Below are 24397 nucleotides of genomic sequence, written 5' to 3'. Positions count from 1 at the left end.
GAGTGAAACAGCAACATTCTTCCATTTAATGAAGCCAATCCAACACTGTCTCTTGAAAGAAAATGTTTATATGTTTTGTTTGTGCTTCTTTTTATTTTCATAAAGAGTAATGATGGATAACTTTGTTCCAGAATAGTGAAACTTTTTTTTTTTTTTAAAAAAACAAAAACAAAAAAAGGATCAAATGTTAATTTTAAAAAATTGTTTTTAGTTTCATATAAGTCAATTTTGTCATTTTAGTTTTATTTTAAATAAAATATGCTGTCTGTGTTCTCTATTGTTAAAGTGAAATTTACTTTGTGACAAAAGTAAATGCCAAGAAATACACAAATGTCGTTTCACTGCAGCCTTTAGGCTATTTAATTTATGGATTAAAAGCAAACATTGCATGTTTCAGTGCATGTACATAATACATAATGCTCTGTCCTTAGCAGAAGTTTGTTAACTTGTCACGTGGCTTCTCAAACTTCAAAGCTGTGCCCTTGAAAGTTGAAAGCTCACAAACTAAACCCATTTTATTTAAAAATCACACATCTGCCACCAGATGTCACTTTCTCACGTTTGACTGAGGTTTATTTTAACCTTGTTAAAGACTATGGATGTTTAAGGCAAGGTTTTTGCAACTAAAGCGCATTTTCAGCTCACATATTTTAATATTCTATATCTGTGTGTATATACTTTCCACAATAATGTTTTATTTAAATGATGCTTAATTAAACACTAATGTACCGCTCAGCGTTAATCACTGCAATCTTTATTAGGCTTTTTCAGAATGTATTGTTCAGACAAGCTAAAGATTTACATTTACATTTACGACATTTAGCAGACGCTCTTATCCAGAGCGACTTACAAAAGTGCTTTGTCATTTACTCATAGAATATATCCTAGTACAGTACAGTAGGTTAGAATCAAACATACCAGTGAACTAGAATACTGTAGAATACAGGGATGAATGCTGATACCTAGAAGAGCAAAATACATAAGGTCTATCTTAAACAATGATAAGTGCTATAAACAATAAGTGCTAGAGTTTGTTAAACAACATAAACAGTACCCTACAATAAGTACTTAATTAGTCAGTCAATATGGCAGCAGTGTCAGTTGTCCTTTAAATATTCTGTAAATAGATGGGTCTTCAGTCTGCGTTTGAAGACTGCAAGGGACTCTGCTGTCTAGACAGCAAGTGGGAGTTCATTCCACCATCTTGGAGCAGGACAGAAAATAGTCTCAATGCTTCTCATCCATGAGACCTGAAGGTATTTCAAGCTGAGCCGTACTTGAGGTTCAAAGTACTCGAGGTACGGATCGGGCTTTGACCATTGACCTCATGTATAAAGGGGCTGGTCCATTTTTGGATTTGTAGGCAAACATCAAGGTTTTAAATCTGATGCGTGCAGCTACACGGAGCCAATGAAGGGAGCACAGCAGTGGAGTAACGTGTGAACTTCAGAAGATTGAAGACCAGTTGTGCTGCCGCATTCTGGACAAGTTGTAGAGGTTTGATGGCTCTTAGAGGAAGACCAGCAAGTAGTGAGTTGCAGTAGTCTAGCTTTCAGATCACAAGAGACTGCACAAGCACCTGGGTAGCTTCTGCGAAAGAAAGGGTCGAATCCTTCGTATGTTACAAAGGAGGAATCTGCAAGATCGGGTTAGATTAGAAACATGATTTGAGAATGACAACTGGTTGTCCAAAGGCTACAGGCAGCTTCGGATGGTGATACCAGGGAGTTGTCAAAGGAAACAGTGAGGTCATGGTAAGGGTTGGGAGTACCTGGGATGAACAGAAGCTCAGTTTTACTGGGGTTGAGCTTCAAGTGGTGGGCTGTCATCCATGACACAATGTCAGTCGAGCATGCCGAGATACGTCTGCAGCCCTGTGTGTCAGAGGGTGGAAAAGAAAGAAATAATTGAGTGTCATCGGCATACCAGTGGTAGGAGAAACCATGAGAAGATATTACATCACCAAGAGAACGAATATACAAAGAGAAGAGAAGGGGCCCCAATACTGAGCCTTGTGGAACACCAGTGGAGAGTCTACACGGTTTGGATGTGGATCCTCTTCATGTCACCTGATAGGACCGTCCATCCAGATAGGACTGAAACCATCTCCAAGCAGAGCCAGTCACACCAAGCCTGAAGAGAACAGAGAGAAGATTGTTGTGGTTCACTGCGTCAAAGGCTGCTGAAAGGTGTAGAAGAATCAAAACAGATGACTGTTTGGCAGCTTTAGCGGCATGAAGTTTCTCAGTCACCGCTATGAGGGCCATTTCTGTAGAATGTGCCGGTTTGTAGCCAGACTGATTGGGATCATGCAGCTGGTTCTGGGTGGGAAAAAGAGACAATTGATTATAAACTGCTCGTTCAAGGGCTTTTGAGAGGAAAGAGAGAAGTGATACCGGTCTGTAGTTGGTAATGCTGGAGCTGTCAAGTGTGGCCTTCTTGAGGATTGGTACCACCCTGGTGGGATGACTTGTGTTTAGGCTTTCACTATTATTGAGTTAAAAAGGAAACAAACACACACACACACACACACACAAAAGGAAGAAAAACAAGCTGTTTGCTAGGCTGAGCAACGACGACTTATTTGCAGTAATCGCTAAACAATGCCTTGTCTGCACTGTCTTCAGGGCTGCGTGTGTCGTATTGAAGTCGGCCAGATGTGTAGCTCCTTGTGTGTGTGTGACACCGGGTTCGTCCAAACTGTGGAGCACGGCACCAGCTAGTGGTTTTGTTTGCTCTCTGTAGCCTGGGTCACCAAGCAGCGCTCCACTGTAAACCTCTTTCTCTTGCTTAGCTGGGTGCTGTCAAATATTCGTGCTTCATAGCTACACAATTAGGCCCAGTGAAATACACAGGTAGTATACTATATTGGTGTTAGGTTAGGTGACTGTTTGTGTGCTGTAAAGAGACTATTTTAACTTTTTGGCTTTATATTTAACAAACAGACTTTAAATATATGGGGTGACATATTTAAATAAAAAGATAACCTAATGCTATATATTGACTTACTATATATTGAGCTTTTATATAGTAAAATGTCCTTATTATGTAGTGTTTTGTTTTAGTTTTTTAGTTTTCGTTTAGTGGTGGATCAGGTAGACTTGTGATTATTTTGGCAGAGCATTCGGGTTTAATTTAACCCACGTGTGTTAAAATGAGTCTAAACTGCTGCTGACCTGTGACAACGCAATTGCCCCGTGGTGTTTGTCATTAACTTTTATTATGTCCAGAATATAGTGCCATCGTGTGGTCACAGACAGAAATGAAAATAGCTGAATATGCAGAGTCCTGTTCAGGTGAGAATTGTCCATGTCAGAATGATATTAAAGGATATGTAGACAGTTTTGCATTTTTAAAATATTATTTAATGGGGCGATAAATATGCATTGTGATAACAGTCGAAGACATACACTGAATTGAATAATGTTCCATTTAGGGTGTTAGGGTTTCAATTTGGGACACTCAAAGCCGTTTTACCAGACGTAGATTTAACATAAATTGCAATTTATAAATTGCACTACAGTCCAAGACCACCATTAATACATGTCGAGAAATTGGCCTCTAATGTCCTATCGTTCAGTTTAGAGCGCTTTGTAAAACCGAGATGCTCAGAGCCCGTTAGTTACTCTCCCTGTTACCGTTACTCTCCAATTGGCTAAACGTTGTGCCAATCATATCTTAGCCACTGACGATTGGATAATTTCTGTTTCGTTCACAGATTCTCAAGTTACAGTACTAAAGAAAACGCATTGATGATTAGCTACATTAGCCTACAAGCTACCTGCAGTCGCAGGTAAAACAAACGCCTTTTTATACACATTTCACTTCAAAAGATCGTCCTTGTGGGCTCCCTGATCTGAAGGATTGAGTATAGTCGCGATCCTGTAGCTAACTAGCCTTGTATATGGAGAATGAACTGAGATGCTGAGGCGTTTGCTGCTAGCGAGCTAGTTTGTGTATTTTTCTGGCTGTGCATTTTACTTTGGTGAGTCTCAAAACAGCAAATCTTTATTTATATATAGCTAGCTAACAAGCCAATCGACGCTTTCTCTTGTTGCTTTGTTAGTTGACCAGTAGGTCGAGTTACTTTCTATCCAAGTTGATTTGTCTTAACCTCCATTAGCTGCGATTTATTTATTTTGGCATCCACTCAACCACACAGAGATTAGCTAGCTAAAATAGCTAGATTAAATCCCAAATATACGACAATGTCAAAATCAAAAGCCGCTAGCGTTATCTTAGTTAGCTACCTTAAGATGACGCTGGCTAGTTCTAGCTGAGGCTGCGGGCTATCTAGCTACGTGTATTTGTAGTAATAATCAGCTACTTACCTGGCTAATATAAGCACAAATAACGCTTCCTTGTTGTAACTTACTACCTAGGTGTATTTGTCCAGTAAAAGCTATGTTTTGGTGAAGCTTATTTACCATTACAATGCAAAATGTTTTAAGTGCATACAAATGTATGTTCTAACTAGCGAGCTGTCGTTGGATTAATTCGATAACGTTAGCTATCTTTCGCGTACTAGCTTGTTAATTAACACGTCTTTTCACTCGCGGACGTTCAGTCGCCACAGCAAAAAGCATTCGTAGTGTGTTGAGTTTTACACTTAATCTGGCTAGTGCTTTTAAGAAGCAGAAAACGAGATAATACGGCTACAAATGCTGTTATTGTGTTTTGTGACTTAACGCAATGTGCGGGCGTCTAACGATCAGGAATAAATGTTTAAAATAGCTGGTTTAATTTGAGCAGACGTTCGACCGAAAGCAATTCTGTGTGGTCGCCCCCCGCACAGATAAAACAGCTAGCTAGCTCGCCACAACAAGCTTAGTTTAGACAGTTAATTGTTGATGGCCTTTTTTTTTCTTTTCTAAAATTAAATTTAAATGTGTAGCTATTTATACTTGTTAGCGGCCATTATCGACCGCACTGGTATGTCTTGGGTTCGCTTTTTCTCCAGCCCAGTAGGTTGAGACGATATTAAATCTGTCACCTAACTAAAATAAATGGCAAGATCTGAAAACAACTTAATCTCCAAGTTATTATATATTCCTTAGTGTACGTGTACGTACTAGTGTGTGTGTGTGTATGTGTGTGTGTGTATATATATATATATATATATATATATATATATATATATATATATATATATATATATATATATATATATATATATATATATATAATACACACAGACTTGTGGAAATCATTTGGCCTTGAACCTGGGTGGGGGCTATGATGTTCACAGAAACTAACCTTCTGTTAGGAAACACTTTCCTCATGGCGGTGTTTTGTATTGGATTACGAGCATCATTTACAATGTTTTCACTGAGAAACATGATTCTTCCTTAGGATACAAAAAAGTAATGCATTTAAAGTAAGGCCATATGAGTTGTCTCTTCTCATGATAAGTGGTTGAAGGTGACTCTAAGTTTTATCCTGGAGCCCAAGAGAACTGCATTTTTATTAGCCGTTACCCAGACGTGCTTCAACAGGTCTTTTGTAGAGCAGTGAAATAGCATATTAGTTGTAATTTTGCTTAACATTTTGTTAGAGGCCTTTCACTAATGAATTGACAGCAAGATATGAACCATACAGTCCCCCCCCCCCCAGTTTGAATAATAATTCTTTTGGTAGGTTATTGAAATATGATGTGCCATCAATTAGCTGATTCTGGGATAAATTGTTATTTTTGTGTGTGTCTACAGTTGGCTGAAGAAGAGGAAATAGACAATTGAAGGTTTGGAGCTGACTACTTCTATTTTCATCTGCTTTAGTGTCCTCTCTGTGTATGGAGCAATGGCCCCTCTCATTCTCTCTGAACCGTGTCACTGATCAGATCCACTGGAACCCCAAAATGGAGAGAAAACGCAGAAAGAAATGAAAATGTAAGCCATGTGTTACTCAGGCTTCTCAGAGTTCCGAATATAAACTAATCCAGAATTAACAGGATTGTTGCTTTTCATCAGCCACATTAATGCAGTGATTTGAGGGGCACCATCACTTTTAGACTCCTTTGGTTGGATGGGTTATAAACTGAACTGCACCTCAGGCATCATGGCCCCAACAATGGTGTGGCTCGTCCTGGTTTTGGCCCTGCTGGCAGGGCACTTGCCCCTGGCAGGCACTAAGGAAGGCCAAGGGACTCCCAACTTGTCTTCATCTTCCTTTGCCTCTGATGGATTCTTGAGCTCCAACTGCTCACAGATAACCCTGAAACTGGACTTTTCTTCTAAAGTAGTGGAACATGGTAAGTGTAGACTTTTGTTGTAAATAAATAACTTCTTTGTGTCATCAAACATTTTGGTACAGATAGCAACAACCAGTTAGAGGGTCTTTGTGAGCAGGTTTAAGAGCACGGAGGTTATGGAGGGTTTGTCATGTGATCACGCAAAGTTCTAAGGCAGGGATAGCCAGCTTTGTTCCTTGAAATCTTAGTTTAGTTCTCTCACACAATGAGCTAATGCTCAGCAGTTCCTGAACACTTCTGTCTGATAAATCTAGTTCATTTCATTAAGGTTGGAACTTAGCTTTATAGGACAATATAGAAGGCAAAATGGTTTATTTTAAGCAAGGATTCTTAAAGAAACCACCAATTTTATTTATAGATTTAATCACATTTATATACTTATCTTTTTAATTTCATCTTCACTAACTTTATTAAGAAAATGTCAGACCTACAAAATAAAAAAGGTATTAATGTGAAAAATCTGTATTGAAAATCAAGGTTTGTAGTGTTTCCATTATTGGAATCTGGGCCCAGGGTTCTTGGTTTTAGCCTTGGTTTGAACAGTACTGTGGATTTTCTTTAATGAAATTGCTCCAAAAAGCTTCAGGAACACAATAGTGTAAATGTTTTCTGTAAGAGATACATGGATGATTTTGTTTAATGTTTGAGTAAAATTGATGGGTGAAATGTTCAGCTCTTGCAAAATGTCGCAAATTAAGCTATGGCTCTATCATGTCACAAATGAAGTAGTGCTTTTTATCAGGGCAAAAGCATCCACTGTCCCCCCCCTTGTATGTGTGGACAAGACCTATGTGTGCTACAGTGCTTGTTAACTTGCTGCAGTTTGGGGATCTCCAAGAACACTTCATTTGCTGGCACATCTCCAACTTGGAAAATGTGCATGTTCATTGGTTCCATGTGTACAAGTTCTAAAAATCCAATCTGACCTCTCCAATACACAGTGGCATTGGACAGCCTCCCTCTGTCTATTTGTGTGTGTGCTCATGCACTGTTCTGTGTGTGTAGGGGCAAAGCATAACCCGTTGAGTGACCTGGTTACTGCCCTGTGAATGTGGCCTTTGTACCATGTTCTCCTGCTTTGTTCATTCACACTTTCTCCACTTGCATAAGGGTATTATGGGACTGGTGATTATGTTGGTAAGGCAACATAGAAAACCTTTTACTTGGCTCCTGTGAATTTTGGGTGTAAAGCCAAAATGTAATGAAATAAACACATTATATTTTAGTAGACAATAATACTGATTCATAATTTATAATTCTACATAAAGGGGGAAAATTTTAAATTACCCCTGATCTAGATTACTGTTCTGTCTCATGCACATTTCTTGCCAGTACATGTGCACAATAATTTTCATAGCTCTTGAGCCGCAAATGAAACCCAGGAAAGGTGGTCACTTAGCTGGGATTTCCGAAAACAAGAAATGTTGTGTAATGAATTGTACAAACACAGTTAATGGAAGAACATGGTTGTCTATCCCCTCAGCTCAACCCACCCCAGCTATGTTGGCATGGAGACAGCTGGATACCCTCCTGTTACAGTTTGTGTTGGGCTTTTTTTGTGCAGTGCGGAATTGTCTGAAAGATGAGTCGATATTTTATCCCTACCCTTTAGACCCTGTGGGGAAGTATTGATGCTCTGATTGTTCATGGTGGCCTAAAGAGACTTGGTTTAGTTTTTGTTCTGAGCCCTGGTCCCAGTGTTTGGACCCACAGTATGCACATGTAGATACCAAACTACACAACACTATTCATTTAGATGATGAAATCCGCACAAAAAGGCTTTAGAGCTTCCTATATTAGGTGATTTGAGAGTGAGCTGTCCCTGTAGTTACTGCCTTTGTAGATTAACATCTACAAACACTGCTCCATTGCAGAATGTAGTGAATTGGTGCATTCAGACAAAATCGAAGCCCACATGAAAGCTTTGATGAAAAATGTGAGGTGTATTCCATGGCAGCAGGTGGGAATGAATCCTACAGACATGTCTGTTCAGGAACAAGGAAGTCAGCGTGCAGGTATGTTTGTTAATCTCATTTGCTCTCGCTTTCTTACTCAGAGTACATCGTAGCATTTAACGGCTACTTCACGGCCAAGGCTCGCAGCCACTTCATCAGTAGTGCCCTGCGAGGTGTCGGGGCAGTGAACTGGCGCATCATGCCCAGGGAGAACCCCGCCAGCGACTACCCGAGTGACTTTGAGGTGGTGCAGATCCGGCAGGACGCACACAGCAGCCTGCTCACCCTGCAAGACCACCCCTACATCAAGAGGGTCACGCCCCAGCGCAAGGTCTTCCGCTCCCTCAAACTGCTCGCTGGTGAGTTTGGCCCAGAAATCCCTTATGGGTGAGAACGAGCAGAAACCTCCTCATTCCTCATTTCACTGATATTCTGTTGTCATTTTTACACTTCTTGGGATTCTGTACAATGCGGTTCCAATTGTTGCAATTGAGAAATACATTTTCTTGTTATTTATTATTTTTATTTGCGTGCATGTTTTTAAAATCCTTTTTTGCTTAAAACAAGTGTTTTTTTGTCATTTTGTTATTGGGGTAGACTAGCCTGGTGGTAACCTACTGATAAACGGCACTCGTTAACTCTTCTCTTGTTATGTCAGTGCTGTTACTTATTCATTTGAAAAGATTTTTCTTTGTGTGGCAGCATAAAAATTGCCAGCCTAAATTCCTATATGAGCTCTTTTGTAATTGGTGTTTTTTTTTTTTTTTTTGTTTTTTTTTTTTTTTTTATAATTTGAAAGTAGCCTGATGAAGGTCCACTGCTTCAAATCCTCTCTTTTTCCAATTACTGTGCCGATGCCTTTAATTTATGAAGCATACACACACAACACTAATGTGTTGTTTCTCGGTTGTTAATTTGAAATGAAAGGTTGGACTAAGTGTGCATGGGAAGTACCCCCCCACTGTGTTCCTGGGTGGGGAGCAGCAGGGGGCAGACAGAACAGTAAGCGTGCGTGTGTGTTGGAGTGGTTCTGTGTCTGAATGTGAGTGCGTGTATGTGTCTGCCTTCCACTAGAAGAAATGGCCCCCAAAGGAGTGTGCAGTGAAAGAATGCTGTGTTTCTGCTTCACATGCATACCTTCCTTCACCCAGACAAGAATCACATTAACGTGTCAGTCTACACCTTCCGTAAAGAGGTTCTGGAATTTACACAGCAGCACACCCCTTCAAACCAACATCCCTCTTTCACCCTTCAGAAAAGTTGCTGAGTAGCCTGCATCAAGTAGCCTGCACCATGAAGCCATGCAAGCTGAGCCCATCAGTCTGCAGCACACTCACTCCTACACCCTCTCTCCGGCTCTCGTTATCAAGAGCAAGCAGACCTCGCTGTGTTCCAGCTAATAGCAGCATGACATGCTATTGCAGTTGGAGTGCAAAGCAGAAGAGATTAAGTGGCCCTCGGTCAGCCTTCTTGGCTGTGTCTGAAGGACATATGAGGCAGTAATTATTAAAGTATTGCTCTCTGAGCACAAGGGTGAGCGACTTGAATTTAATACGGTTACTGTCTAATGGAGGATTCTTATGAACACACAGCTCTGACATGGTCTTGTTCGACGTCCACTCTCCGCACCTGTGCTGGATTAGGGTGCAGCTCTTTACATCCACGCTTCACTGCTTTTACATAAACATCAGCTCAGGCCTCAGGAGTGGGTGACTTTTGCCTCGCTGTCCTGCAGTGGCACTTGGGAGCTGCTCAGAAAGACGTGACATAGCTTTGAGAACCACAGCTACAAAGGTGTCTGTGTTGTACAGTGTGATTGCATTGGCTTGATGTAGGCAGAGAAATGTTAATTTGTGAAAGAGGTGCAGATGGGCGCAATCTGCAGATGGGCGCAATCTGTGATTGCAGAGGGGTTGGTTCAATGAAAAACATTAATTTACCATTCCTGAAATTTGCTGAATCGCTGCAGCAATTCATTTTAATTTGAACCTTTCAGCTGTGATTGTAATAAAAGTGGTGATTTGTTTTTCTGACCTGCACCCATCAGTTGAAATGTACTTGCAGAGCTCTGGGTTATGGAACAGATGAGCGCACCTGTGGGTAGTAAATTGGATGTGAAATGCAGAGCATCGAGTGCGTCTTGGAGGATAAATGGAGGTGGTGGAGAAGCACCATCACTCGTGCCTAAATCTCACCCAGTTTGGGTGCTTTTCTTGCTTGCATTTTTCTTTCCCCTTGGGTATGTGTACTCATAGGACATCTGTATACCTTTCAGGAGACCAGCTATTTTGCTGCATTGTTCTTTCTTTTCCAGAGCTGTCAGGCAGATAAAATAATTGCTTCTGCTGTGGGCTCATCTGCCTGCTTGTGCTTTTTAAAATTCCTCTCTTCCTTTCCTTGCCCCTGCCAGTGGGAGGCGATGGTGGCTCCTCCTGTAACGACACGCGCTGGATGCAAAAGTGGCAGTCGTGGCAGTCGTCCCGGCCGCTGAGGAGGACCAGTCTGTCTCTGGGCTCGGGCTTCTGGCATGCCACGGGTCGACATTCTAGCCGCCGCCTGCTCCGGGCCATCCCCCGCCATGTGGCCCACATCCTGCAGGCTGATGTCCTCTGGCAAATGGGCCACACTGGTGAGTGTGGGATTTAGGATTCAAATATTTCTTAGCTGTTGATATTACATGTTTATTATCCCAGTCTCACATCACTAATTTTTAATTTATTAACAGGCTCAGGGGTAAAAGTGGCTGTGTTTGATACTGGACTTAGTGAGAAACATCCCCACTTTAAGAATGTTAAGGAGAGGACCAACTGGACGAATGAGAAGACACTGGATGATGGTAAAGCTAAAATTCTAACTGGTTTTGCATAGAAAGGTAAAGACTATAACCTATAGCTGGGGTTTTCACATGTTCATTTGTTTAACAAAATGTCTGTACCTGCAAGTATATTAAACATACACATTTTCTTATGGTGCATTCATCACCTCACAGCTAAAAATAAAATGCATGTTTGTTTTGCAGTGTATCTTTGCATGCATTAAGAGACACATTCATCACATTTCATTTAGGAAAAGGCATGCTTCATGCAATATAAACACAATCCACACCTTTGAATGAAACCTAGGTAGATATTGGATTTAAATCCCTTCATGCAGTAAATGTGACAGACATGAAGGCAATGAATGCGATTGTGTTCTCTCTAAGGCCAGACATTTGTTCTAAAATCCTATTTGATTAGTGCCAAGATGAAATTAAATCAACCCTCTGATCGGTGAAGAGGTAGCACCTTATCCGAACAGCACATGGCACATAATTAAGATTCTTTGTTTTCCTACTTGAAAGTATTCAAAAAAGAGAGAAAATGAGAAAAATGAAAGTTTTACGTTTCGATACAATCGTCTGTACTTCCCTTGGTCTTTTCTGAACATCTCTCTCTCACACACATACATGCATGCGCATATATATATATATATATATATATATATATATATATATATATATATATATATATATATATATATATATATATATATATATATATATATATATATATATATATATATATATATATATATACACACACACACACAGATACATACATCTGGATTTAACTAAGCAAATAGGTAAGAGCCTCCCATTGGATAATTACTGCACGGGTGATTGTTTCAGCTGGCAACAAGTTATTTAACCCTAACTGATGCGGTGAGTAGCTTCTCATTTATTAAACAACCATGTCGAAAGACACAGCCTGTGGTTGTGGAAAAGATGTTGATCTGTTTCAGAAGGGTCAAATCATTGGCATGCATCAAGCAGAAAAAACATCTAAGGAGATTGCTGAAACTACTAAAATTGGGTTAAGACCTGTCCAACGCATTATTAAAAAGTGGAAGGACGGTGGGGAAACACCTTCAAGAAAGGAATGTGGTCGGAAAATTTTTTTTGAATGCTCGTGAACGGCGATCACTTGGACGTGTGGTGAAATCAAATCATACAAAAGCAACAGTAGAACTCAGGGATATGTTTAATAGTGAAAGTAAGAGCATTTCCACACACACAATGCAAAGGGAACTCAAGGGATTGGGACTAAACAGCTGTGTAGCCTTAAGAAAACCACTTGTCAGTGAGGCTAACCGGCAAAAACAGCTTCAATTTGCTAGGGAGCATAAAGTTTGGACTCTGGCGCAATGGAAGAAGGTCATGTGGTCTGAGTCCACATTTACCCTGTTCCAGAGTGATGGACGCATCAGGGTAAGAAGGGAGGCAGCTGAAGTGATGCACCCATCATGCCTAGTGCCTACCGTACAAGCCTGTGGGGGCAGTGCTATGATCTGGGGTTTCTGCAGTTGGTCAGGTCTAGGTTCAGCAACGTTATCTGTCCAAAGAATGAGGTCAGCTGACTACCTGAATATACTGAACAACCAGGTTATTCCATAATGGATTTTTTTTTCTTCCCTGGTGGCACGGGCATATTCCAAGATGACGATGCCAGGATTCTCAAATTGTGAAAGAGTGGTTAGGGACCATGAGATCACTTTTCACATGTGGATTGGCCACCACAGAGTCCAGACCTGAACCCCACTCCCCTAAATGTTAATCATTCTGTAGGAATCTTGGCCCGTGTGGACAGGATAGCTTCTTGCAGTTGCTGCATATTAGATGGAGGTGCTGACGTGCTCTGAACAGCCCATTCTACCTTGCCCCAGAGATGTTCTTTAGGATTAAGATCTGAGGACTGTGAAGGACAGCGACGCAAGAGAAAACTTTTGTCATGTACCTGGAAACAGTCCAGGACACTCTGACCCTTGTGGCATGGTGTGTTGTCCTGCTGAAAGTGTCTTTCTCCCATAGGGTAAACAGCTGCCATGAAGGGATGAACTTGGTTAGACGCAATGTGTATGTAAGCCCTACTGTTCAGCAACCATGCCCAGGTATTGGAGGACCCACGGTATGCCAAGAAAATGAGAGCCCACCTTGTTACTCTACCTCTGCGAGTGTGATCTGATGACACATAACAGGAAGGGCTCGTTATTACATGCTGCTTGCGCCGAATTTGCTGCATCTTGGTGGTGGCCGCGTTCCTGAAAGTATTATTTTGTCTGAAAGTACATTTTACAAATTGACAACATTAAGTCTTGAAATCAGTCACACTGTAGCTAGCTAGCATTAGCTACTCCTATGATTAACTTGTATCACTGATTAGGTCCGTTTAGATGAGGAAGAATCTGTGTGGATGGATGTTTATCAGCATTTTTCAGTATTGTTCAATCTGGTTATATATACTGACAAATGGCATTAGCGGGCTATCTAGCGTTAACTAACTATGTTACCAAAATCTAGGCCAGATGGCTAGCAGGCATCTCGGCAGGAGATTTTCACCCAACTGCTAATGCTATACAGCTCAACATGTTTCATGAAATATAAGTAACTAGCTACATATTTTGCAAATATGTCTTGAAGTCTTCTCGGAAATCAGCTCTATATCTACATCTAGCTTTGGCTGGCTTTGAACATTACAGTGAAGTAACAGCAAGGTTAGCTAAGATATAGAATTGAGCTAACGCTAACTATGCTGTCAGTAGCAAACTACCATAAGAAAGGATCGGGTACATGGTTGAGATTTATAGCTAGCTAGCTAGCTAACCTAGATCACTTATTTTTTGCTTTTATCTGTAGTCATTGCTATCGATTTCGTGATCCAGTTTTTGCGTAAAGTCTGCCTAATTTAGCTGGCTCTCTCTCATTCTCATATTATTTATATATATATATATATTAGTTGTTTGTTCGTTTGTGTGGGGTTTTTTTTTTGGTTGTTTTTTTCCCCCTGGCAGTTTTTTCAGTTTCTTGCCCGCTTGGTTTATTCAGTGTTCTTACGCCTTTTCAAAATGATGTGCCTTCAACATTATCTTGAAAGTATCTGTTCCTCAATGTCCATGTTTACAAAATTAATATTTAAGAATTATTCAAAATTATTTTATTTTCACATGTAATTGAAATATAATTTAAAACCAAATTTACAGCAAATAGCATTCAAAAGTCTTAAAAATGATAAAATCTGACTTGAGGATGCCTGCAGGCATCCTAGATCCCCTTTTGCTGGATGTTTTTTCCTTGTTCACACCATTCTCGGTGCACTCAACACTGTTGCACAAAAAACCCAAGGTTGCTAGTTTTTGAAATGCTGAGCCCAGCTAGCCTAGACTGTGTCTCGTTCAAAATCGATCAATTTTCCCATTCTAATGTGGATTCACACTGGAACTGATCCAAGAAATACTTCCTTACCTTTTTGTTGTTGCTGTACTTCACTATATGTCTCTAATGTCCGTATAGGGAAGCTCCAGTTGTGAAAGGGCAGGTGACTACTAAAGTGGCATTTCATTGCATGTGAACTGTACTTTTTTGCACACGTACTTGCTATAATCTTTTATATTAACTTGTGTTAAAAATCCTTAGCCAAACCAATCTGTCGGATAGAGCTCTGTAATCGGTACATATTTAAGCCATGGACAAACAAAACTTGACTTAAAAAAAAATCATACTGAACCTGAAAAGTCTTGTGACTTAATTAGTTTTAAGTGAGTGTGTTGCATTTTACAGCTGTGTGCTGAATTTAAAAATCCTGTTCAGCACAAAATGGAGTCGACCAGACTAGGGTATGAATAAAACATTAAAGGGAGAAATGACCAAGTAAATGATGTGAATTTCAGAGGACCTAGAGCATTGTCACGGAGGACTTGGATTAGGTCTTTTGATTTTGAAGGGTTTTTGGCTCTATACTGACATGTATTTGTTTTATTTTGGCACTCAATCTGGGTACTTTTAGAAAGAGAAATGTGTGGCCTCAGACAAAAGAAAATACAATGGTGTCCATGGCATTCATGTGTCACCTTTGTTTTGCAAAGAGGTTGAAATGTTACACCTACTTGGACTTCTTTCAGAGGTTTGGGTTGTATTTCAAAATGTCATAAACACTTCATTTATGAAAAGGATCGTCACCCTGTTTGTGTGCAGTAATGGAAAAAAAAAAAACAGCGTTGGCATTTCAGTTTTGTTTTGAAATGATAATTTTGTGTACTTAACAGGAAATCAATACCAAAGCTAACTAACTTGCTTTTGTGTAATGTGTTTTTCCTCCATTTATTTCTTATGTTCTCTTTTATAAATTCTCTTTGCAAATGTGCCGGCAGGCTTGGGCCATGGCACGTTTGTGGCTGGAGTCATAGCCAGCATGAGGGAATGTCAGGGCTTCGCTCCTGACTCTGAGCTGCACATCTTCAGAGTGTTCACCAACAACCAGGTTTACACACATGCGCGCACACACACTGTCTGTGTTGGTCCTTTATCATTATATGGCCATAGTGTATAAATACCAAAATGAATGTCTAAATTGTATTAATGTTTAACATTAATGACTGAACATTCCTTTCAGGTGTCCTACACATCTTGGTTTCTGGATGCCTTTAATTATGCAATCTTGAAGAAGATCGATGTGTTAAATCTCAGCATTGGAGGTCCAGACTTCATGGACCATCCTTTCGTCGATAAGGTACATCAATCTCATTGTTGCTGGCTTCATAGAACCCAAAGATTTGATGTCACCTTCAAAGTTTTTACTGCAGTCTCCTGTTTTTTTTGTTTTTTTTTTGCATTTTTTGGTTTCACAATCGCATCCTAGCAACCCTTATTTATTTTTTATTTTTAAATGAAGATTATGTGGATATTTCTAGAAGAGACTCTAAACATAGACATACATGTGGTTGATGGGCTGTGCATGTCTGATCTGACTGCAGATAACCTTCACAGCAATGTCATATTAACCAAACATTATGACAAATTAAGATATGACACTTTATCATGACTTGACATGACACATCATCATGCTAAGAGAACATCGTGACATTTAAACAAAAATGGCTCCCATTAGTTCAACATGATGAAGGTCAAAGAGAATAAACCTTCAGTGATTAATAGACACAGTTTGCTATTGTGTAAAATAATTGTTGAACACGAATACTTTTCTGGAATTGCGCCAGGTTTGGGAGCTCACAGCAAACAGGGTGATCATGGTGTCTGCAATTGGGAATGATGGCCCTCTCTATGGGTGAGTGCTTCAGTCATACACATGGATTATCTGTCTTGGCAATATGTTACTACATCAAAAATCAGTTACATGCCAAGTTGTTTGTGTATGTGTGTGTGAATGTGTGCGTTCATGTTACAGCACTCTGAACAACCCAGCCGATCAGATGGATGTGATAGGGGTTGGTGGGATTGATTTTGAGGACAACATCGCCAGGTTCTCCTCAAGGGGAATGACAACATGGGTAAGTCCTGTTTCATAACAACACCACAGAACTATAGCCCTATTCTGGAGGTGTGTGAACAGGCTTGTCAGTGCATGTCATGGAATTTTAGCTGACCTTAAAGGGCAGACGTATCCTGTTTAATATCTGTAACTTGGAGCAGGTGTTGGAGCCAGTGGATCCTGTTCTGTCTTCAAACTATGCACTTTTCTAAAGAGATCATTTCTATATGGGTTCAAGAAGCAGTGAAGCATTCTAGAGCTGATGTTATTGTTTAGGCTGTTGAACAGCTGTGCTGTCTCTTCTGGCTATAAATTGCAGGTCTGTGCCACATTCGTAGTAATTCCACGTAGTAATTCTACGAATGTCTGTTACATTGTTGATTGAGTGATATTAGGCTTATGGGCTTACAATACTAATACAGCACTCTATTAAACTAAAAACATATTAAACTATAGGCTTCCAACATTTTCTCCCTATGTGACTTTTTTGCTTCTTTTCTTTAGTAGCCATAACAATGGCAGTGGTTAACTCTCACTCATGTTCTCTCTGTCTGTCTGCCTCCCTCTCTCCCTCTTTCTCGTTCTCAGGAGCTGCCAGGTGGCTATGGCAGGGTAAAGCCTGACATTGTGACCTATGGCTCTGGCGTGCGTGGGTCAGGAATGAAAGAGGGCTGCCGCTCTCTCTCCGGCACCAGCGTGGCCTCGCCTGTAGTGGCTGGTGCCGTCACGCTGCTCGCCAGGTGAGACGCGCCGTTGCAAAGCGTCCCCACAAATTTGTCTTTTTTTTTTTTTTTTGTGGACCTTTTAGTTAGCTTTGAAATAAATAGAGTTAATGAAAGTAAAGGTGGTGAGGTGCAAATTTTAAAAAGATTGCACCGCTGCTGAAAGGGTGTGGTGCTCGTTCCAGCCCCCTGTGCGTCAGAGGTTGTGTGTCCCTGCCCCCTCTGCTACTGAGGCAGTGTTTTGATATAGGGGAGCAGATAGGAGGGTTGTTATGGCTGGTCCTGGCCCTCACTGTCCTTTGTGCTGACATGTTTTGTTGGTGTTGAAGCCAGCCTTCAGTGCACTCTCTGGAGATAACTACCCAGAGGGCTCAGGGTCACACTGTACATGGAGCCTGCCACACATGTTTTCTGTTTTATTGTCAGTTCTTTTGCACTCTCTGACTTGTCCTATATTAAGGTGAAACCTGAGACCATGAGAAAACTACTTTTCAGTTATTGCAGAAGTGGGCGTCTTCCTTAATCAGCGTATTTGATTGATTGTGCATATACGGTGCCTTGTATTCATACCTGGAGAAACACATGGAGATGCTAAAATGGTATTACATTTGTACAAGCTACAGCCCTGAATTATTTTACTGACGCAAGATCGAAGCTGGAACAGAATAAAAACGTGGACTAGCTGGGTGTCCCTGAAGACTGCACTGAAAGCCCCTGTCCTGGTTAATTAAGGAGAGAAGCCATAAAAGAGAGGCTGGAAGGGCTCTAGAGTTAGTGTGTAGAACAGCTGATAAAAGGCTATAAGTGTCTGGGGGATGAGCTGGACTGGAGCAGACACTTCGTCTCCATGCTTGTGGCCCCGTGCTCCTTTTGTTCCCAGGGATGCCTGCGGAACCGAGTCATCGACAGATTTCCTCAGAGGAGCCGAAGTCAAAAAGAACAAGGGCAGAGTAAATGAACAGAATCAATCTTGTCTGCCTTGGAGAAAGACAGAATGCTGTCTCAGATCCTCTCCCTTATCCTGCTGCCCCTATCCTGTGTAGGTCACCGCTTAGGCTGGAATGGCCTGCACGAGTCCGTTTTTCACCACATACCTCCATTTTCTTTCTTGATCTCATTTCTTGGTTCTTGGAGGTGCTTGACCCCTGCCCACCAGTTCTTCTTTATTACCATGAAGTTGGTGTGTTCCAAGCCCCTTCCATCAAGCTGAAGTTCTTTTGCCACTTAAACAGTATCGGTCCTCATCAGATGAATTCAGTTTATAGAGCTGTTGTGTTACTCGTTATGATTTTTCTATCTGGGCTTCTCATTTTGTTGCCCTTTGCTTTTTTTTCAGTACGGTGCTGAACAGAGAGCTGGTCAACCCAGCCAGCATGAAGCAGGCTCTGATCGCATCAGCACGCAGGCTTCCTGGGGTCAACATGTTCGAACAGGGCCATGGAAAACTAGACCTGCTCCGAGCCTACCAGATTCTCTACAGCTACCGGCCGCAGGCCAGGTGAGGCTTGCTCATGGCCGCCTCACTTCCTACTCCTCCACAAGTACACAGTTTCCTACTCCTTGCATTCTGATAGTAGAGCAACCCCCATATCTACCAACCATTGCACTCGGTGCTCCAGTTTGACTCTGGCTTGTTAACTTTGCATTCCACCTCGGTGAAGCGCATGAGCTTTTGTTTCGTAGTGCTAACCCGAACCCTCTGCTGGCCCGCTGTCTGATCTGTGTGTAATTTTTCTTCACTGCAGTCTCAGTCCCAGCTACATAGATCTGACCGAGTGTCCCTACATGTGGCCCTACTGCTCCCAGCCCATCTACTACGGCGGCATGCCAACCATAGTCAACGTCACCATCCTCAATGGCATGGGTGTGACCGGCAGGATTGTGGACAAGGTAAGAAACTGCTCATTCCACATAAACCAGTGCTGAGTGACTAAGTATTCTTGATCACTTGAGTAATCTTGATTCTTGTATTACTCGGTATGTAGTGTACTTTTTCTTTTTGCGTATTTATTTACTATAGTTGTGTTTGATGTTAAGATGAGATTTAACAGGCTACATAAAACAACACCTATTCTTAGACTAACTAACCCTGCACCTGCCTTCCCTGTCCAGCCGATCTGGCAGCCCTACCTGCCCCAGAACGGGGACCACATTGACGTGGCCGTATCCTACTCCCCCGTGCTGTGGCCCTGGGCCGGCTATCTGGCCGTGTCCATATCCGTGGCCAAGAAAGCGGCATCCTGGGAGGGGATTGCCCAGGGTCATGTCATGCTTACTGTGGCCTCCCCTGCAGAGAATGACGTGAGTGATGGTAGAAATACTTCCACTCTTCCTAGCAGCTGCTCCGAATTCTCCAGGAAAATCAATATGATGTTAAGCTTATGTCCTGATTGACATGAGTATTCGTATTTGTACTGATTGTCAATACAAAGATTTGTTTGTAACTTTCTCTTTGAAAATGGATGTCTGTTAGTGCCATTGTTAGAATGAATATTACATTTGGCTAGTCTTCTCATCTGTGTATGTGGGGGTAGACATGCCATATGCATGAATGCGTGTATATATCAGTGTCCTCAATAAATGGAGGTTGCCACATGAGAAGGATTTGATGTTTTAAGTAACCATAAAAAAAACACCAGTGTGGTCGATTTCTGGTTTATTTCTGTGAGTCCTTTTGACTGGACAACTTGTACATCTTTCAAAGTAATGTAATTACCTAGCTAAATGAAGAATGTAAATGTGAAGTCCGCAGTAGGAGCTGAAATGACCTCCACGGTGAAGCTCCCGGTGAAGGTGAAGATTGTGCCGACTCCTCCCCGCAGCAAGAGGGTGCTATGGGACCAGTACCACAACCTGCGTTACCCGCCCGGCTACTTCCCCCGAGACAACCTGCGCATGAAGAATGACCCACTTGACTGGTACTTTCATGCATCTGTGTCCCTGGTGTTTATTACTAATTGTGAAATACTTAAGAACACCTTGAGGGTAGTGCTGTCTTTTATATAGTGTTTTCATTGTAAACTAAAATGGATGGATGTGAAAATAAAAGTAAATAGAGGGGGTAATTTTGTAAAAAGGCCCAGATTAACTTTCTTTCAGCTCTTCTGTCTTTCTCCCATTAGAGGTCTGTGGTTTTCTTTAGAGTAAATCCATCTGCTTGTTTCTAAAGGAACGGCGATCACATCCATACCAACTTCAGAGACATGTACCAGCATCTCAGGAGTATGGGCTACTTTGTTGAAGTTCTAGGCTCCCCCATCACATGTTTCGATGCCAGTCAGTATGGTGAGTCTGGACATGACCCTCTGGCTTGAGCCAATCTTCATTGAGTAGCAGCATGGGTCTCTTCTCTCTGTACCAGCAGAGTAAGGTGTACTTTGCTTGTTTAAAATGCAGGGACTCTGTTGATGGTAGACAGCGAGGAAGAATACTTCCCAGAGGAGATCTCCAAGCTACGAAGGGATATTGATAACGGCCTGTCCCTCATCATCTTCAGCGACTGGTACAATACTTCAGTCATGAGGAAGGTCAAGTTCTATGATGAAAACACCAGGTATAACTACCTTCCTTTTATCACTATTAACGCTCACTGAGAAGCCGCTGACGACAGCACCATTACTGCACTCTAACTTGAGCGTCACACTGCTAAGAAAATGACTAAAGAAAGTTCACAGCAAAATCTGCTCTTATTCATTAGCCGATTATCAACTTGAATTGTTTCTAAAAGTTAGCCAAAGGTTAATTTAATTGGTCATTTAAAACCTTTAAAATTTCTTTTAAAGCATTTGTATATTCTTTTCATCAATAGTTTTTATAGCACTCCTTAAAAACAGTAGAGCCCTTTTTAATGTCCTTATTTAGCATGGCTATAAAAATTACTAAAAATGACACGGTTGTCATCATATTGTCAAGATCATTGGGGTTTTTAGGTCTTTTCAGAAAGGTGCATGTGAAGCCTTTTTGAAGTTAGTTTTTGTTATAGTTGCTTGCATTTCTATTCATAGGCAGTGGTGGATGCCAGACACAGGAGGTGCCAATATACCAGCTCTGAATGACCTCATCTCTGTGTGGGGAATGGCCTTTAGCGATGGGCTGTTTGAAGGAGATTTCACCATGGCAGATCACGACAGTAAGTTTTTTTTTTTTTTTTTTTTTTTTTTTTTTTAATGCTTTTGTCTGTCTCCATCATTGTTTTTGATTGCATGGGCCAGTTTGCAGTGTCAGTGGTGAATCAACATTAGAAATTTTTAATTAGCTTGGGTTTATACTTCATCTGGGTTCAGGAAAGTGGTCCTAATAAGAACCAATACGGATAAAGGCTCTTAATTTTTAAGAGGTTATTTGCACTGTGACACTGAAGTAAAATCACTGCCCATTAAGCAGCCCAAAATGGTTTAGTTTTGAAATGCAAACAGCTACTATTTCAGACAAAGTTAATTTCCAGGTTTAAGTCAATGAGTCCGCAGAGAGTGTTTAATGGAATGTGACTTTAAGGAGCCATTAGGTTTTGTCAGAGATATGTGCAGCTGGATTTTGTTCCATTTTAGCATATTTTCTTTCTCTCTCTCGTCTTTCTGTCTCGTTAGTGTACTATGCCTCAGGGTGTAGCATTGCACGCTTTCCAGAGGATGGCATTGTTATTGCACAAACTTTAAAGGATCAAGGTAGCCACCATGCACTCTTGCTCCACACCTCATTATTGTTGCCATGGATATATTTGCTTTCTCCCTCTCTTTTTTTTTTTTTTTATAAATCTCTAAACACACAACACACAGACATGCATACATGTCAACAACCTAAACCTTGTTTTCTGCTTCTTTCTCCTATTTCCAGGACTAGAAGTCTTGAAACAAGAGACTGCAGTTGTGGAGAATGTTCCTGTGCTTGGACTATACCAAACACCTTCAGAAGGAGGAGGTCGCATTGCACTGTATGGAGACTCCAACTGCATAGATGACAGTCACAGACAGAAAGGTATAGTCACACTTCCTTGTAGGATGTGAAATTCAATCATTCTATGTCTTGAAACCTTACTAGATAAGTCAGTTTCACACTCACATTCAGCTTACTAATTTGTCTTTTTTGTGGATGTGTCGCTGTAGATTGTTTTTGGCTGTTGGATGCCCTGCTGCAGTACACATCCTATGGTGTGACTCCTCCAAGTATTCTTCACTCTCAGAACAAAGTCTTGCCCCCTACAGGCACTGATGGGTCACTACCAGAGAGGCTGGAGGGTAAGGTGGTCACCCCCAATGCTGGCGATCCTCTTCATCTGAATCATTTATTTTGCTGAGAATGAACAATAACAAAATAACAGGACTGTAGAATCAGAAAATACAGTATTCCTACATTCCCATACTAAGAACTTTTTTTTTAATTATTATTATTATCTCCCCTTTTATTCTCGTAGGTAATCACCTCTACCGCTACTCAAAGGTGCTAGAGGCCCACCTTGGCGATCCAAAACCTCGGCCCCTGCCTGCATGCCCTCACCTGTCCTGGGCCAAACCGCAGCCACTCAATGAGACTGCTCCCAGGTCAGTTCCCACACCACTCCACATCCAAAGCTTGACAGATGGGAGTGGATTCACTTGATGTCACCTGTTCTCTCTGCAGTAACCTGTGGAAGCACCAAAAGCTGCTGTCTGTGGACATGGACAAAGTGGTGCTGCCCAACATGAAGGCGTATCGACCGCAGGTACGACCCCTGTCACCTGGGGAGAGAGGAGCCTGGGACATTCCTGGAGGTAAGCTGCCTTTGTCAGCCCTATAGCGCTTACGTTAGGCCTTCTGTTTTCAACACTTACTTCTCAAAGGTTAATTCTCAGTGGACTTGTATGTTGTTTGTTTTACTATCTCTTCAGCAAAGGTGAGAATAGAACATGAATCTGTGGCATTGTGTGTGTGTTTCAGGTATAATGCCAGGTCGTTATAATCAGGAGGTGGGTCAGACCATCCCCATGTTTGCCTTCCTGGGCGCTATGGTTGTGCTATCCTTCTTCGTGGTGCAGCTGACGAAGTCCAGGAACAGGCCAAAGCGCAGAAAACCCCGTATTAAACGGCCCCTCTACCTGCAGCAGCAGCAGCAGATACCCCACACAGGCAAAAACCCCACTGTGTGACATGGCCTCGCACCGAGGACTTGTGGACGGTGTGTTTGTGTGTCATTTATTGGACAATGAATTGCCATCTGGCACACTTTGCTTGAAACTGCCACCCACCATGAACCACCCCCTGCACACACCCCTGTCGTGGGGTTTGCCTAACGAGCCTTTCATTCCAATGACCAAAATTGTGTAATTTCTTTTTATTTTTTTATTTTTTTTTAATATATATGTATATTATTTATTGACCATGTTCATTTGATAATTTGACCCTTGTTTTGTAAGTCAACTTGGACAAACAAGAAAAATGTAATATACAACCGTGTAGCATTCTGGAACTTTCTGAACATTTTCAACACCTCGATTTTTGTATTTCTATACAAAATTTGGGTCATTTTGTTCTTTGTGTTCTGTGTTTTTTTTTTTTTGTTTTTTTTTAATTTTAATTTTTTTTTTTTTTATATATGCTTATACTGAATTTTGTAAATACACATCATGATTTTTACCTTTGTTGGTGGGGTAGCACCAACAATGTTAAATATAAATCTCTCATCTGCGATAAAGCAGTTTACCTGACTCTGCCTTTTAATTCCATCAGAGTGTCTCTCAAACAGGATTATAGGGACAGATTTAACATAATCTATTTGAGACGTTTTGAAAATAAATAGAAGTTTGATGGTGGTGGACAAGATGATTTAATTAGCTGAACTATAAGAAGTATCTGTTTTTGCCTTATGTTTAGTGTAGCATGTTGAGTCATGCTGGCTATGTTTCCAGAGGGAGTGGGCATGCTGCTTTACATGAGTGCTTCTCACCTCTGTTTGCCCCATATACAAGATGCATAGAGCTTTCGGACTCTCTCTGTGCAGGAGGTTCATTTTTGCAGTTTAGAAAGTAGTTCGAGTTTGCCAACAGGTTCTATCATTTAATCAGAGCCTATAGTGAAATCTGTGGTTGTTACATGTCAGTAAGTTGGAAGCTTTTTCTTCAAGCTCTCTGTCCTGGTGAGCTGCAGTTGCTTATGGCAGAGGGAAAAACAACATGGAGATTTCTATTATTGCACAGA

General features: G+C 41.2%; 2 protein-coding genes across 7 annotated transcripts in view; both read left to right on the top strand.

The window, feature by feature from the left end:
- Window positions 1–210, top strand: part of pskh1 (protein serine kinase H1) — a 10302-nt gene extending 10092 nt beyond the window's left edge. For all 3 annotated transcript variants that reach the window (XM_027003994.2, XM_035525682.1, XM_027003993.2), the window contains exon 3: window positions 1–210. This exon is cut by the window's left edge and continues 1743 nt beyond it. The gene's annotated coding sequence lies outside the window, so the exon portion shown is untranslated.
- A 3487-nt stretch (window positions 211–3697) lies between these two features.
- mbtps1 (membrane-bound transcription factor peptidase, site 1) lies at window positions 3698–23897 on the top strand. 4 transcript variants are annotated; one of them, XM_035525612.1, is made up of 24 exons: window positions 3698–3793; window positions 5709–5888; window positions 5970–6250; window positions 8307–8564; window positions 10616–10834; window positions 10931–11041; window positions 15388–15497; window positions 15630–15746; window positions 16234–16301; window positions 16422–16524; window positions 17094–17245; window positions 18564–18725; window positions 18973–19117; window positions 19340–19528; window positions 19973–20145; window positions 20397–20512; window positions 20624–20780; window positions 21232–21356; window positions 21814–21891; window positions 22061–22201; window positions 22330–22461; window positions 22638–22764; window positions 22844–22974; window positions 23141–23897. In XM_035525612.1, exons 3-24 carry the CDS (start codon window positions 6025–6027, stop codon window positions 23347–23349), a joined length of 3249 nt encoding a protein of 1082 aa, XP_035381505.1. In that variant the 5' UTR covers window positions 3698–3793; window positions 5709–5888; window positions 5970–6024; the 3' UTR covers window positions 23350–23897. The 4 variants fall into 4 exon arrangements, with proteins under 4 accessions (XP_035381505.1, XP_035381508.1, XP_035381506.1 ...); XM_035525615.1 differs by having other exon boundaries at window positions 3741–3793; window positions 5778–6250; XM_035525613.1 differs by lacking the exon at window positions 3698–3793 and adding an exon at window positions 3800–3985 and having other exon boundaries at window positions 5778–6250.
- The last annotated feature ends 500 nt before the right edge of the window (window positions 23898–24397 follow it).

This window comes from Electrophorus electricus, chromosome 4 (genome assembly GCF_013358815.1).
Source record: "Electrophorus electricus isolate fEleEle1 chromosome 4, fEleEle1.pri, whole genome shotgun sequence".
In the NCBI taxonomy this organism is placed as follows: domain Eukaryota; kingdom Metazoa; phylum Chordata; class Actinopteri; order Gymnotiformes; family Gymnotidae; genus Electrophorus; species Electrophorus electricus.
The sequence above is the reverse complement of the archived record's forward strand: the minus strand, read 5'-3'. Positions and strand labels throughout refer to the sequence as shown.

What these genes read in the sequence shown, in the direction of transcription:
- mbtps1 (XM_035525612.1), top strand. Translation starts at nt 6,025, where the DNA reads ATGGGTTATAAACTGAACTGCACCTCAGGCATCATGGCCCCAACAATG. An exon ending in GCCGTCACGCTGCTCGCCAG is followed by an intron (nt 17,246 to 18,563) that starts GTGAGACGCGCC and finishes CTTTTTTTTCAG; the next exon opens with TACGGTGCTGAACAGAGAGC. An exon ending in TTTCGATGCCAGTCAGTATG is followed by an intron (nt 20,513 to 20,623) that starts GTGAGTCTGGAC and finishes TTTAAAATGCAG; the next exon opens with GGACTCTGTTGATGGTAGAC.